Raw genomic sequence first — 16,331 nt, forward strand, 5'->3', positions numbered from 1 at the left:
GAACTGTTTCATTACAAGTGTCTGTGCAAGCATGTAGTCTTATGATTTGATACAGCCAGGCTTTAAAAGCACCAGTGGGGCTGGAATGTGTCTTTAAATAGCTCATTTGATAGAAGTAAAAGCAGTTTCCAACAAGATTTTCAAAATGGAAAATATTGAGTCCTAAGTGTAGGTATCGTACTATTCTGTGTTGTATATTGAATTCACAGCACTGAAGTAGTGCAGAGATAAAACTTTCCAAATAACACAGGTTTAAACTTTCTCTGATTTTTGATGAAAATGATTAATTAAGAAAGTTGAAGCCTGTAAACAATTAATGGTACATAGGTTTCTGAAGGCTAAATGATGCCACCCGAAGCACGTGCCACTCCCACAGCAATCATCCAGAGCATCTCCCAGGCTTGCGAAGCATTGCTGCTTTCCTGTAGCATGTTTCTCACCTGAATTTTGAGTGCCCTTTGTTAGACAGTTACGAAATAAATGCATCATTAACAAACCCAAATACCTCTGTGACAAATGTACACTTTCAGAAACTATCTAATTAACTGTATCTCCAAATCAGTGGCTTTAATGAAACTCTTATTTTAATTGAAAGGCAATTAGGCACTGTCTCCTTCCAATCCATGTGTAACTAACTCGTTAGTAATAACAAGTTGCACTTGCAGAATGAAGCCCTGTAGGACGTTCCTTGGCCCTGCAAAACTAGTAGGTTATTTCCTTAGTACTTTACTTGGTCCTGCCAATGTTGTTTGAATTTTGAAATTAAAACATAAAAATAAGGAAATGTGGCAAATTTTTTAGTAGTGGAACTAACTGCTTAATATTTGAAAAGGCCATATTTCAAAGACAGGTTTCTAGGAAGCCAGCTTCCATTTTCCTTTCCCTGCTTTGGGTAAACCTGTGTAACCTGGTGATACTGAGGGGTAGAATGTGACAACCCTACTTCCCCAACAAAAACTCAAATACTCATTTTGAAGTCTTTAATAATACTATGCCTGAGTTTTCCAAGATTAATACAAATGCAGTAAGTCTCATATTCCAAAAATTCAGCAAGCTCTGTACATGTGATTGGTAATACAGGAATATACATTAATAGGTTTGCTATCACTGTTGTAATGTTGCAGTTTAACAGGCACAGAGTCTCTGGGTTAAAAAGAAAAAGAACCTGCAAAAGTCTCCACTGGGTTTTGTGAGTTCAGAATTAATGGAGACCAAAATGTTTATTTCAGCAAAAGAAATGGCTAAAAATAAAATGACATCAGAAAATAGAAGCATAATGCCCAGAAATATTTCTCGCGTACTTAGAGGCAAAATTATTTTCTTGTCTAGGAGAAAATAATAGGATTGCATTGCATCAATCATATTCCATTCCATTCATTTTAGGGTTAGTGCAAATCTAAAAACAAAACAAAAATCAAACTGCATATTTTTGTTTTTGTTCTGCAATGAAGTATGGTGTTCATGAGAGAAGAATAGGATGTTCTGAAGAGAATCTCGGGGGAAAAAAGCACAAGTGACTTTTAAAGAGTTCACAGATTATCTATCCCTTGTTCTTAACCAGTTTAGCTTACCTGGGGGAAATAAGGGTAAAGAAGGTAAATTGAAGAGAAGCACAGCTTCTGCTGATCAGTATGATCTGTGACAGAAATATCTGTAGTCACAGAATGAAAAATAGCCAAAAAAATTATTTCTGGAAACAGAAATGTTACACCACTGTGAATCTAGAAGTTAGATGAGAGAGAAATAATGTGATCATTCATTCATTCTTCATCCAAGTCATGACTGCTTTAAAGATGTCGTGTATAAATAATACACCAGGCATTACGCAATTAGGTGCCAGTGATTCGTTTGCTAGCATGTTGGACATCAATATCTACTTTCAGGGATAAAGTTCAGGTTTGTGACATGTCTTTTCACCTGTGTTTTTTTCTCCAGCATGAGATACCATTTGGCTAGTTCTGCCTGCAACCTCATGTGGGTTGCTCGGGGCTCTGGGTACAGACCAAGCTGCGGGGTCAGCCGGCAGTTCCCAAGAGCACAGACAGAGGAGTCCTGAGAGCAGTGACGTGAGCTCCCGTTTCCACCAGCCCCTCTGCAGAAGGGAGGGGGAGGGCAGGATGGAGCAAAGGGAGCAATGTAGACATGGTACAGAGCTGTACATTTGTTATTCTATTCCCAGCCAGCCACCCCTTTCCAATATCTCCAGTAGGAGGGATAGAAACAGTTTGGTCTTTTTACTGTACCTGTAGTTGTGCATCAACGACAAGCAAGACCATGTCATACCATTTTCAGGAAAGATGTCAAATGCCGGTCCATTCTTCTGGCACCACAAACCAAATTTTTGGTTTTATCAATGCAAAATGTGCACGATGCTGACATGACTCCATGCAAAGCATGCCGTTGTGTTTTTATGACATGAGTTGGCCTTGATGTGAAGGGTATGAAAGATGGACAGTTCACCCTTCATTGTAGCCTGCACCATTTTGAAGCATTAGTCCAATGTTCATGGGAAACATCAGTTGTTCCTTTTATAAATACCAAAGCCTGTGCTATAACTTGGATCGAATAATGAAGTAATTACTCCAAAAAATAAACCTTCTTCCTCCTGCTGAAAACCAAGACACGGTAACTCCCATCCTTGATACTCTGTCACTGTGTGGTTGCTGCTTGCTCTGGTTCTAAGAACCACAGCTAGTACGGGATCAGCTTGTTTCAAGAAGAGAAGTCCAAAATAGCCCCTGCTGTTACACAGCGAGTGGGGTGTTAAATATCTCCTTACCAGGCCTTTAAATATGGAAGAATGGACAGTGAAAAATATACTGATGGAGATGTGTGCATTTTCATTAGTTACCCAGCAGGGAGGGAAACAGGGAGAGAAAATGGTTAATTTTCTGGACAGCAGGTCCCAAAAAGTTTCACAAAGGGACAAAAAGAGTGACATTCATAAATAAAATTAATATAGAAATTGGTTTTGGTCTACATCTGTGAAACTAATATTATTCACATGTTGTAGGAGGTAAGGGACGTGACCTGATATGAAAAGATTTGGATTCTTTACTTATTTTTATTTACTAATACTTTTCACTTAAAGATTATTGCAGAGTGCAGCCTGGATAGCTGTACAGGTAAAAAGTTGTAGCTTTGCCAGCATGTGGATTTCTCAGCTCTGCTTCTGCTTTTTTCCAGATGAGACAAATGGTTCTAAGGCTTTGGCGAAAGCAATTAACTTCAAATTCAGAGCTTAAAATAAAGCCGTGCAGTTTTGTTGGCATTGTTTTACTAGAAGTCCTTTTCTCAAATATATTTCTGCTATTTGTGATAATTTTGCCCATGAGAATTTAGGTGTTTGGGAGGAGGAGGGGAGCTGGATAAGTAACACAAAAGCTACTCTGCATGCATGGAAATAATACTGTGGATTTTAAGGTTGTTACATGGAAAGATAGACTTTCTGTACTTTATGTAGAGAGGTGGAGGCCAGAAATGAGGTTATTCTGCTTTGCTGTGTGGGGCAGCTGTGTTCCCATCACTGCTGAGGTATGGGGACAGAGGCTGGCAGTGGCCTTCAGGGCATCTGGGGCATCATCTTGAGCTTTTTACCTACACCTCAGAGTTTAATTTGTACAACAGTCATTTCACCAAATGAAAGGCCTTATTGTGTTTGGTTATTATATCCTATATATTTCTTTTTTTTTTTTTCTGTGAGAGGAACTTGTTAATCAAGGCTTTTCCTTTCTCCCAGTGTCAAACACTGACCGATTCAAGAAATAACATGATGGTATTAATTAGATGAGCGCCAGTTTTGAGAAAGTGTTTCGATTTTCAGTTACTGTGTTTTCACATTACAGGGTAATAATATGTCAGCAGTTAATAAAAGATATAATAAATATTGTGTATGTGCTTGAAATATTAGCATTTTAATATCCGTGTACAGATTTTCAGTAGAACGGTGCCAAGAAAATACTTTTTGTATGCGGGTGGACGAGCAGTAATTGATGCACATGTACTTGTTTGACCTATAGCAGGTTAAATACAAGTTTAGAGGCAGTTGTCCAAACGGCATGTCATCTAGAGCTGATATTACTGCTAGATCACTGTAGCATCTTTCTCAGCAAACTGCCTCATGCAATGGAAGGTTATTAACACCAGGGAGAAGCTAGCTGAAGAATACGACTGATTAATGTGACATATTTGAGTTTCTTTCTACAACTGTCTCAACAACCAGTCATAGAGGTCTGCTTCATACACAGAAAATTAAATTTAAATTACACAGGCTTGGCTAGAAAATTGTGCAGTTAATCCCATCGCAAAAAATGAGATTTAATTTTTCGACATGAACTCTTTTGTGATTTTTCATGCCCTGTTGGTTTCTGCCAGCATTCCCATTGGTTTAGGTTAGTTTATTCCTCCTTTCAAAAGAAAAATAGGGGGGGGAAGGAATATATGTGAGAGATTGGTTTTTAGGGAAGTCCCTCGCTCCCTCAGAAGTTAATGTGTCTAGTGCAAAAGTACAAAATGAGTACTCTAATCTCCCTTCTGTAAACATTGTGTGAACTGTATTTTTAAAAGAGAGTTTGCCACAGTTAATGAAGAAGATGGTAGTGTATATCTGTTGGTTTTCCAAAACTTTTGTTTGTACCATGTCTCTAGCTATATACGCTTCTGCTAAGCTGAACCAAACCTCTGTGTTTAAATACCAGTTGTAGGTGATTCTCTCTGAACTAAATGGCAAGTATTCGTATAAGCTTTTTTCAGGAGCTAAAATGAAGTCATGTAAGCAGAGACGATAACCAAGCATTTCAGAAAAGGGGAAATGGAGAATCAGAGGTTCGTTTTCGTAGTCCTACATCTGAAAGTATGTTTTCAGACAGTCATTTGTTAATAGTCTTTAAATTCTTAGCCATTAATCAGGTCTGTTGGTGTCAACTCCCTTGTATCCTGGCCATCCCCTTTTACCGCCTCATCCCCTTTGCTCCCATGACCTTACCATTAATTTCTCACTTTCTTTGTTACTTCCCCTCCCAACACAACCATGCTCTGTCCTCCTGTGCCTTCACCAACAGGCTGTTGGTGCTGCCTGCCTCCTCCTGCGCCGCCCCGGCTGTCCTCACCTCTGCACTCGTCAGATAGGGTTTTAAATACGCCGAGTTTCCTTGGAGAGGCTTGCAGCCTTGGCAGAGCTTTCCAGGCACCATCTGTTCCCAGCATCTCCTTGGCCACTCACGGGCTCCTGCCTGGCTTTTCTCTGCCTCCTTTCTTCCTGACCTTCCTTCCTGCCGTCTTTCCTGCATCATTTTGGAAAAATTGCTAGATCAGAGCCTGCGTAACCACTAGCGCTTATCGGTAGCACCCTCACCTGACCTTTCTCATCCTCTGCTCCCCTCTCTCACACTCATTTGTTGCACCTGGTCTGAAATCAAACTGTAACTGTAAGCTCCTCAGAGCAGAGCCTTGTCCTTCCAGCTGCCTTGAGCACCAAGTACAATGGTGCCGGGCTGGTATCATTAAGCGCCAAAGCTATACAAATAAATAAGAACAGTTTTGATTACACCATTGAAGTTCTGATCTAAAATAATTTAAACAGTAGTCACAGGCATTTATGCTCTTTATAATTCATATAATAATTTAGGAATGCTAGTTTTTAACTGTTGAGTAGTTTGGATTTGCTAGGAGTTCCCATGGGATAAAGTATATTATTGTACAAGAAAGGAATAAACTATATTCAGAGTAGCTGTAGGGTGCTGTGATTTAAAGGAGAGCTGGTGGAATACTACAGGAGAAAATATGCAGGATCCATTTTACTATTAATGAATGCACAATTCAGATTGGTGATTTAATTTTTAGATCATATTTCTTTGGTACCCTCAGGTATAACAGGCTTCATACTTAAAAACTGAATAAGATGGCATATATTTATGCCCGATCATGCAAAAACTGAATAATAAAAAAGTTACTTTCATGTATTGTTTATTCATTTGCAATTTTTTTTTAATGTCATAGCATTCAAAGACCACTATTAGAAGGGCACAACCATAATTGTTGGTACCAGTTTTGAACCCATAGTAGTAACCTTCGAGGCAGCTTGATATTTATCCATAGCTACAGACTGTCACTGTATTTAAGCCATGACTAGAGCATCATTTTTTGTGCTGGCCAGGAGCTTTCTTGAAATAGTCAGCGTTTCCTTCCTCAGGCAAGGTGGCAGATTGGTGATATTTTAAACTCTTTCTTGGCTAAGAGACAAATCCCAAAGTCCTCATTTTTGCAAGCAGACCTGACTGATGTAAGCAAGACCTATTCCTGCAGGCACCACACCCATGAATAATTGTCAGAAACTACATTATGCAGTGACTTCTAGCTTTACAAAATGTGGGGGGGGGGTTGGCCCATTTTTTATATTGGCATGTTAATTGTAAGCTTTTTCTACCACCCTTTTTCTGAAATGTGAACAGATGTCCAACTTTTTAAGAAGCCACATATTACAATGGACTGCATTTTAAATCATACAACCACATCCGCAGAATTAATCTGAAAAGCTCTGAAAATACACAAAGAAAAGGAGATGCAATCAAAAGAAATTCTGCCTAGCCTTCCAGGTTGTACACCTGATGTTTTAATATTTTTTTTAATCTCTTACAACTAGAGTATCGCTTCTTAAATGAATTTGAACAACTCGCCAAGAGACATTCTAATCCGATCGTGTATTATGATGATACCAGTTGGATGTTATCCTATTAAGCACTCACTGTAAATAAGGGATTTTCCACTGACTTTTAAATCCTTGATTAATGAGAATGCTCGAAGCAGTGTCCTGTGAATTAGCCATAGTGCTAGCAACAATTGCAATTCACTTAGGAGAACTGATTTGTTTTAAATCTTCCCATCCACATTAAAAAGCATGAGGAAAAGATAATGTGCAGTAAGTAAAACATATTACTCTATCTTGCATTATTTATCTGTACCCCGTGGCTGTCTGCGACCCTTAGGTCTAAATCCTGCTCTCTGTTCACATAAATTCCCGTCAGTCACGGCTCTTCTGGAGAAAGAACTCTGGTAGCTGGCCCATAGTATTTCTTTAATTTATGTGTTCTTTATATTCTCTAGTGTTTTAGCTAATTCTTAATCCCATTTTAAATTGTGTTAAGCAGTCAAATGGCTTTCATGTGTAGCTTGGTCACTGCAATCTCACTTGCCTTTCACAGCTCCTTTACCCTTTTTCTGAAGAAAATATGTATGAGTAGCAGGAAAGAGATATTTGGGTTTGGGGAAAGGGGAGAATAGGGGGAGGCTGTGACACATCTGTTAATTGGTACTTAAACTGGAATTCTGCCTGCCACATTTTTCTGAAGAAAACATTTGTCACATCACCTTACCACTTTCCTTCTTATTCCAATCCTGAGACTTGATTTATTGCTTGCAACAAAATTAGTTTTATATCTAGTATTGACTTTGAAACATACATTATTTCCTTTAATACCCTGAGACATTAATGAGGTCTTTCTTGACGTGCTATACTCACATTTATTTAAGGTAATATTCATTTATGTACCCATAATATACATGCACTTTTATCAGTCAAGAACATCCCTTTGTTCTTGTAGAAGTGTGAATACTCTTTCCATAGATTGGAATTAGTGTCACTTCATAAAGACAGTTTTGACACTCCCTCTTATAAGTAACTGAGCAAAGTATCTCTCATGCATTAAAATACTTAAAGTGAATGATTTTTGCATAGTTAATTTCTGGTAACTTTGACTGCATTGCAAACTGTTCAAGAAATAGAGTTACTTAAAGTAAACTCTGACCACACTATCCTATATCAAGAATAATCAGAGGCACTGGAATAGTTCTATAAATCTATCTGATCAGTTCACTCAAGTTACAAGGGTTACTCATCCATGCATGTACCAAAGCACCCTTAAACAGAATTCCAGTTAGGCCAGTAGATCTCACAGAACATCATTTCTTGCGATGGCTATTATGTATGCGTGTGATGCTCTCCGTTTAATGGTATTTGTGTACGATTCCCCAGTGAACAACTGGTAAGTGTTCGGTATTCTGGCTGCAGGTCATAAACGTATAATGTCTTCTCCAGTGTTATGGGCAGAAGGAGAAATATGAGGCTGTGGTTTCACTGACCAAATTGAAACTGTTTGGAAGATGCATGATTTTTTTTTTTTTTTTTTAATATACCTATTAGTACTTTTTTATACTCACCAGTTGTGGCTTTTATGGTAAAGGGTTAACTTTTTATGTGCAGGCTTCATTGGTTACCTGGTTTATTTTTTCTTTCTACGTTAGGAAAAACATAGGTGCTTTTCCAGAAAGGGACTAAGATACTGATTTTCAAGCTTAAATGTTTGTATTTTGGGGAAAAGAAATGGGCATTAGAAATTCAAAGGGATGTTTGCAGCTGGATTTTGTTATAACTCTTGTTTTCCTACATGGCAGAAAGAATGGACAGCTAGAGTACTTTTTTGTTGTTGTTCTTTAACTCTCACTGCAAATCTGCTAGGTCATTTTGGCAGCCTTACAGATTTACAGGGTGGTTTACCCCAGCTATAAATTTTTGCAGCTATAAGGAAAGATAATTTTTGTGATTATGGCATTGAACTGTGACATAACATAGCTGCTGTCTATAGCCCTTTTGGTTACCTTCAGTAAGTTACTTCATTCTTTTATGCCTCAGTCTTCTACCTGTAAAATATAATATTATTATACTAGGCTTCTGTTATGCCTCACATATTAATGAATGTATTCCTGTATCACTTTTCTACTTCACAGAAGTGCTGAAAGCATACGTACATTAATATTCTTGAAGTGTGACAAAGAAAAGCCTATTACTGTAATATGCTACTCTTTAAAACTTGAGTTAGAATAAAGATAAACAACATTGGTTAGACTTTGGCCATACTGTACAGAAATAAAATTCTTACATATTCAGACTTGAACTGATAAAAAATTTTGATGTATTGTAGTGTGCCTCTCCTATACTCATGCAAAAAAAAAAAAACCAAACACACAAAACCTAAAAAGAATATTTCACATTGACAAAAATGGGTTTTAATCTCTTCATTGGCATAGGTATCATACAGGGATCCAAGAATAGCTTTTTGCCTGCTATATCCTTAACTGCTTGTTTCAGTATCATGTAGTCTTCTTATTCTCTCTGTGTACTTCCTCCAGTGAGGTGAACAGAAGCTTGAAACGGACAGTTATGAAACATCTTGCCCATAGGAAAAGCTTCTTCCTAACCTCATTAGTAATTGCTTGAGAAATGACCAGGATCATGACAGTTTATATTTCCCTCTTATTATTTCCCCTAATAACTGTGGATGTTCTTATTACATTTCTAAATGACTGTTCTCAGAGGTGGCTTGAACAGAAGGTATTTCATTTTATCAGGTTCAGATTGATTGCCTCAGTGTTTCATTGAATATCTCCTTGTTCTTGCACTGTAAGAAGCAGTAGACAGGAATCCCCCATTTGTTTTCTTTATGGCAGGTTGTATCATACATCCCTTGGGTTATCTCCTTTGTCTTGATTTATTTGATTTCTTTATGCAAAGAACTGTCCAAACTCATTTTGGACAGGTGTTTCTGGAGCCCCTCAGACCTAAGCACAGTACTTGGGCAATACTTATTTAAGAAAATAGGATGTTTTCACTTAATTAAGAAAATAGGATGGCACTTTCTAACACTGCATATATTTATTATTGTTTTCTTTCATTTACTTTCTTTTCATTTAATAGTTTTCAACTCAATGAGAGTTATGTTTACTTCTTTTGCTTTTTTTTGGTTCTACATCTGAGAAAGCAAGTGAAATTAATGGAGAAAACATCACTACATTTCTGATAGTTTTAACAGCTGCAGGCAGTTCAATATTTTTACTTGTTTTTTTTTAATGCTCTCAGTATTTTCAGCGATATCACAGTAGAGGTATTGGAGATAAAGAGGGAAGACTAGCAGCTCCAATATATATATTTTATCCTTTTACTTTCTGTTCCTATTACAAAAAAAAAATATTAAAGTGTTTAAGTGCCTGCACTGGATATCTAACACAGTTCTGACAAGTGCGAGTTGAAAAGCAAAGTCCCATTAATACAGAATTGGAGAGTGTCACTGTGCCATTACGTGTTAAGTCTAGAATGCTCTGGGCCTTGCATAAATCCAAGCAATAAAAGAAATGCCAGTGAGAATCTTACAACATGTTCAGTCAATTAAAATATATCTATTTGCCTTTTATTTTCTTTGCAGACCACAGATGACATCCTGGTGGCCTCGGCTGAATGTCCTAGCGATGATGAGGACATCGATCCCTGTGAGCCGAGCTCAGGTGGGTTAGGTTAGTCAACTTTTTTATTACTTTCTTTTATTTCATATTTGCATGCTTCATTCCCCCAGAGTCCCATCTAGCAGGACAGTCCTTTCTTACATACCAGGGAGAAGTTAAATTGGGGCCTTTCTACACATGGCAGTGTCAGTGCAGAGGGAGAGTTTGCCATACCTTTTTCAAAGACAACGAGTGGGAGCACATTGATAGTTGTGATCTGAGAAAGGTTATAGGTTGACCGAGGACCTGAGGCTGACTGGGAAGGGCGTCCTGGGGCCCCTGCAACTGTGTTGCCATCATAAGGAAGGGACAACTCCATTTAGGAGAAAGGTGTTGTAATTGCTTGTGCCTTAAGCATTTTGTCCAGATAAGTTAAAAGTACCATATCTCAAGTGTCATATTATGTCAGTAGTAGAAGCAGAATTCAGTTTGAATTACTGTTTATGGTGTGAAATACTGTATGGATGGTAAAAACCTGAAGGCATAGAATACAACAGTCTCAAATTTCAAATTGGTTTACGGCTTTTTTCCAAGCCAAGACTATTCAGAGTATATGTTTCAGTTCTCATTAGAAATGAAAAATTTTGACATCCTGGTATTTCCCATGGAAGAAAACATTTGTAGTGTTTTGGCCATGTCTTTCCTACTCCCCCTGAATAATGGAGATTTGGTACTAATTTTTCTCTCTGATATAATTTCCCACTTAACTTTGTATTCGATTAATACTACATACCTTCTCTAAAAGTCCAAATGTTTATCACAGATGTGACAGGAATACAAAACTTCATAATAGCAATCTGAAGATTTATGCTACTCTACAACATTTAAAAAAAATCCCAGATGACAAATGAATTACTCCTGCTTGCTTTCTTTCTTTCTTGGCTTGGGTTAGCTTTTACCTTTTCCTAGTGAACAGCTTGTGGTACCATATATAGCTCAGTTTTTCTTATTCACTCGAATTCTGTGATATTCGGTAGCATGCTTACTGGCAGTTGTTTTAGGTAATTTGGTAAGCTTCCATACCTGCTATAATACTAGTAAAAAAATTAAGATTAATTTGTTGTGCAGTAACATATTTAATTCAAATAAAAATCAATAAAATTTGAGTCTCGTACATTAATGCAAATCACAGCTGAGATCCATCTTAGTAGAGCACTGAAATCTGGCGCAGGGGAAATGTCTACATAGCCTTAAGACAAATCAAATTTTGCTTCAAATGCAGAGGCATGGTTCCTTCTTGAAGTCACATAACCTAATACCCACATGTAAAAATTATTTATTTAAATTTCAGTAAAGGCAGAGACATTTATGACTTGTTTCACTGTTTGATAGACCTGCAGGGTGGCATTTGAGCTCTTCCAGGAATCAAGATATTTATAGATTTGATGAGAATACTTTAGGGTAGGTTTCTTTTGCTTCGCAGTAAAAGGATTTCAGAGTGTTTCTCAAAATGCCATGAGGTGGAATGGCCATTCTTAAACAGAGTAGCAACAGGTACACCTGCCTTACACGTTCTTACCTCTCTCAGGAAGATATTTCACTTTCAGAAGTCCCAGACATCGTGAAGATATTTGGGAATTGTGATGAGAATTCATTTGTTGACAATTTGAAAATTAATTTCCGGGAATTTTTTTTCTCCTCTTTCCTTCTTATTGTCAGATTCTTGAGTTTAACAAGACTATCTCCTGTCCAGTACGAGTCAATGCAGTAGCTCAAATGGCTCTGAACTCATCCATACTAATTGCTTCCTTGCTTCAGTTAACTCAGGCAGTGCTCTTCAATAGAGAAATTTACATTTATCTACTGTAAATATAAAAATTTTTAATAATTTTTAGATTTTTTAATAAAGTAAATGTAAAATAATACGTTAGTTACCAACCACTAAAAAATTTCCCAAATCCTCTTTGAGTGCAGCTGTTGTATTAGAAATGCATTTGTATTACCTCAGCCTTACAGTTTGCTGAAAGCCAATGAAATTTCAGAATCATTATTCTCTGGGGTTGTTTTGAACTTCTGATCTGGGGCTGCAATGCTTGGTAGTCCTGGAGCCAAGCACAGTCATTTAGCTGATGGGTGCAGGTATGGGAGGGGTGAAATGAAGCTTGCTGGCAGGTTATAATTTCTGTCCAAACTGTGGTCCAGAAGGGGAATGTGAATATTAATCTTCCTGCAAAACCTTGCTATTAGCTCTACATCCCGGTGTTTAGCTTTCCTATTTTAGCTTATCGTTCTTCACCCAGCTCCACTTCTCATTTTTATTTATTTGAGAATGGTTTTAGTGGGTTTCTTTTTCTTGGATCCCAACTGCTACTGCTTTTTGAAAAAAGTGTGGATTGGTACAGAATCTATGTTCTCCATAATCCCAATTGACTGGATCATTTCATCTGTCATTCTTCACATCAAAATGTCACTCGTCCTTCCATTCTCAACTCTTAAAAGCTATTAATTTGCCTCCCTCTTCATTGGCCTTGTCCTTTTCTCATATTTGAAACAACATGAACCAAAGGGGTTACTGGAGTCATAACTTCTAGTATATCTGTCTCTCTATAAGCTGTTTTAGTTTGAGGCTTTCTTCATGAATTGTCCTGTAGGCACTAGTCCATCTTGGTAATACTGCAGCCTCCATGTGGATTTGAGCTACTCCTAACAGCAGGCTGGAACTTAAGGGAGAAAAGCATAATATTGTTGACAGTGACAGATTAAATTTTTTTTAATTTTCATTTGGGATAGAAGATACAAAAGGATTTGTCCCTCCATTTAAATTAGTCCTGTGGCCCAGTTCAACTTTTTCCCCTTAACTGTTTTCACAAACCAGAGTTACTTCTCCATAGCCACTCCTTAACATCCTCATGAATGCTGGTGAAGCGTATGTTTCCTAACAGATACTTCCTGGAGGCAGAAAATAGGATGATTAGGAAAATTTTATGTTTTCACTTCAGAGGCCATAACCTGAGATCCCATTAGGTTTCTTCTTTTGCTGCCTAATGGTGAGTCAGCAAAGGGATCCACCCCAGCACAAAAGACGAGGCAGCACACTCAGAGCTATCAGGGCGACAGTTTTCTATCAAGAATACGTTTAAAGGATGGCCACAGCCCATTCAGTTTTATTGACAGAGCCATAAATGTGTGTTTACATGATCATTGCCCATAATATGCTGATTTCTAACCAAAGTTCTCAGCTCAGAATGAGAGTCCATTCAACAAACAGTTTGAACATGGTAAACCCATATATCATAGAAACTACTGATTAGCTAGATTTTACTCATTAGCAAGCTCTATCCTTAAAATAGGGCTTCTTTTCTAGGATAAATTTGTTGCTGTTTGTAGTGGCTAAGAAGTGTCGGTCTGCCACCACCAGCTTTGCTTTCTGTGCACTTGTCTTCTAAATAATAAATGGAAAGATGCAATTTGCAACAAATTTCATGTGGGACATAAAAACGTAGACCAGATTAGGAGCTGCTAAGCAGCAATCCCATCAACTTGTCTGGAACATAAAGTCACAAAAATTATAATTGCAGATTTCATTGTGGTATACAAACTGCTAAATATGCCATAATTGGATGAAGTCATAACAAATTTATTAGCATGCAAAACTTAGTCAACATATTTTCTTTGCATTATGTTTGTATAGTAAGGCAACACATATTGCTTTCACGTTCTCTCCGCATTCACCTCTCCTACTCTAAATACTAATAACAACATGAAGAATAGTGATTATGATGGTGATGATGATGATAATAATAATAATAATGAAATAATAGTTTATGTCTCCTCAGCTTCATGTCATACAGGAAATAATAAAGCCTTTTTGTTTTGTTGACAAGTTATGAAAAATGCTAGTGGAAACCTATAAAAAAAAAAAAAGACCTGGGATGATTTACTGTTTTTACGTGAAGAGTTATAAAACTGCAGGTGGACAAATTGCTATTCCGCACGTCAGGACTGCTGTTCCAGCCTTTCCTGAGCTCTGTACAGAGCCCTGATTTCTGCTGAGTTTCAGTGAGCATTTGTGCTACACAGCTTATTTGTTCCAGTTACGCTGGGCCGGTATTTTATTTGTTAGCTATTATCTAGCCACTTCTGTAGCTATTAAAATATTCCAAAATTTCCAAAATGCAGAGAGGTCCAAACTGGGTCAAATGAAGTGAAATCATTGAGCTTAACGGCAGGGAAACCTAGACTAGGAAAAAAGCCTTACGTATTTTAGCATACACACAAACAGTTCTTTTTCTGCAAATTATAGTTAAATCCGTCTAAAACCTGGAACTTGACAAAGGTTTAAGTTAGAAATTAGGTACAAAACCTCTCTTGTTGGCCCCAGCAGAAATGGGATGGATAGAGGTTTGGGCAGTCTTAAAGCCAGAATATATGGTATTCGCTGGTCTTGGAAGTTTTAAGAGAAGACAACCTTCAAAATGAAAAAATGGCCTTGTAGAAACAAGGTTTTCTCAGGTTCAAACAAGTGTCTTTCTACCAACAGAAGCTTACACGTTGCAGCCAAATAAAATACTTCATCATCTCTTGATCAGCATTTGTCTGGCAGCTCTTGGGTTCCACTTTTCAGGACAGTGTTTGATTGGTATCAGATCTTGTCCTGTTCTTGTTCTGTAGGTAAATAGGACAAGACTATTCAGGACAGAGTTCAGTGAAGTATACCTTTCTTAGCCCTGATTCTTGGTTCTGAGGGAGAAATAGGATCGGTTATTTTTCTACATCATTAAGGAAGGACCAATAATAGCATAGATACTTATGGACTGATCTTTGAGCATGTGTGGATCTTTCCTACATCTTGGTCAGGCTTATTGCATTGCAGAAAACAGCTGGCAATAGTCAGAAATCTCCAAAGCATCAGTATAGCCGAGAGAGAGCAAACAAGCCACTACTTAAGATGACTTTTACTGTTCAGTCACTGCTTTGGGGAAAGCTTTGACCTGTGAGCAAAACAGTATGGGGCTTTGCATGCAAACTCCTTCCTGCATATGTACGTCCCCTGCTGTGTGATAACATGTATTGGATGGATGGAGATGGCTAGAAACCATACGTTCTCAAGCGCTGTGTGATGGTTTAGTTTTGGTCCCAGAACTGATGCGTATTTTTCTAATGGGCAGAGCTGTGAAATAAGGACTGAGAATGACTTAGGCTCGTTATTAGAAATTTTGCTCTTCTTTTCCTGTCACAAATTATTGCACTGTATTCCTGGTGCATCTGGCGGCAAGGTAGCATTGCAGTAGGAGGTGAAGTGACTCCTATAATTTATACATCACTGCAAGTGCCCTATTTAATGCACTTCATGGAATTCATTGTGCAAGGAGCTGAAACAAAGAAAAATAAAATTACAGTTAGTTCACAGGGCTACTGTGTTCATTATGGCTCAAGACATAAAGGGAATATTTGTGCCTCAGTCCAATTATCCTGTAGTTCTGTATGCATTTCCAGTACTAGAAAGATTGCTGGGTTGCCTTGAATCAGCCCTTTAAAATTCTTAGCTGAAATACATATAGATGTGTCTGTATGAGCTACTACAGGGTGGAAATTATGCTTTATGTACAAACTTTCCAAATGTTACCACTTACCATCTTGATACATAAAGGAACTGAGGGGCTTCAGATACAGATTAATTACCCTATAACTGAAGGTAAAATAGTTGTTAAGGTTATTTAATTTTTTTATAAGTCATTAAGCCCCCCAAAGCATCAGAAAGCAAATGTTGCATTTTTCCAAATGATTTTATTGCGAACGGAACCACTTCTTTGTCAATAGACTGAGCTCTTAGTGTCTGTCACTGAGAGTCACAAATGTGGCATTTCTCATTTGAATTTGACCAAAAAGAATTTTTTCATAAATTATCTAAGAAAATGAGGCTAAAAATGGTGATTGATCCATTGTACCAACACTCATCTCTACTCTTTGCCAGACACATCATTGAAACATGGGAATATTGAGTAGAATTTTAGCTTTCCAGCCAGTCCTAAGGATTTTCCTACATTCCCAGTGTTGGGAGC

At 37.7% G+C, this 16,331-nt stretch overlaps 1 protein-coding gene across 28 annotated transcripts in view; it reads left to right on the forward strand.

Moving 5' to 3' along the window:
• Positions 1–16,331, forward strand: part of NRXN1 (neurexin 1) — a 726,997-nt gene that overhangs the window by 695,535 nt on the left and 15,131 nt on the right. For 19 of the 28 annotated variants that reach the window (XM_075088626.1, XM_075088629.1, XM_075088611.1 and 16 more), the window contains one exon: positions 10,254–10,341. In XM_075088626.1, the coding sequence (XP_074944727.1) occupies positions 10,254–10,341 (88 nt within the window). The remainder of the gene's footprint in view (positions 1–10,253; positions 10,342–16,331) is intronic. The other 9 variants (XM_075088628.1, XM_075088633.1, XM_075088614.1 and 6 more) reach the window with 1 other exon arrangement.

This window comes from Phalacrocorax aristotelis, chromosome 3, assembly GCF_949628215.1.
Source record: "Phalacrocorax aristotelis chromosome 3, bGulAri2.1, whole genome shotgun sequence".
In the NCBI taxonomy this organism is placed as follows: Eukaryota; Metazoa; Chordata; class Aves; order Suliformes; family Phalacrocoracidae; genus Phalacrocorax; species Phalacrocorax aristotelis.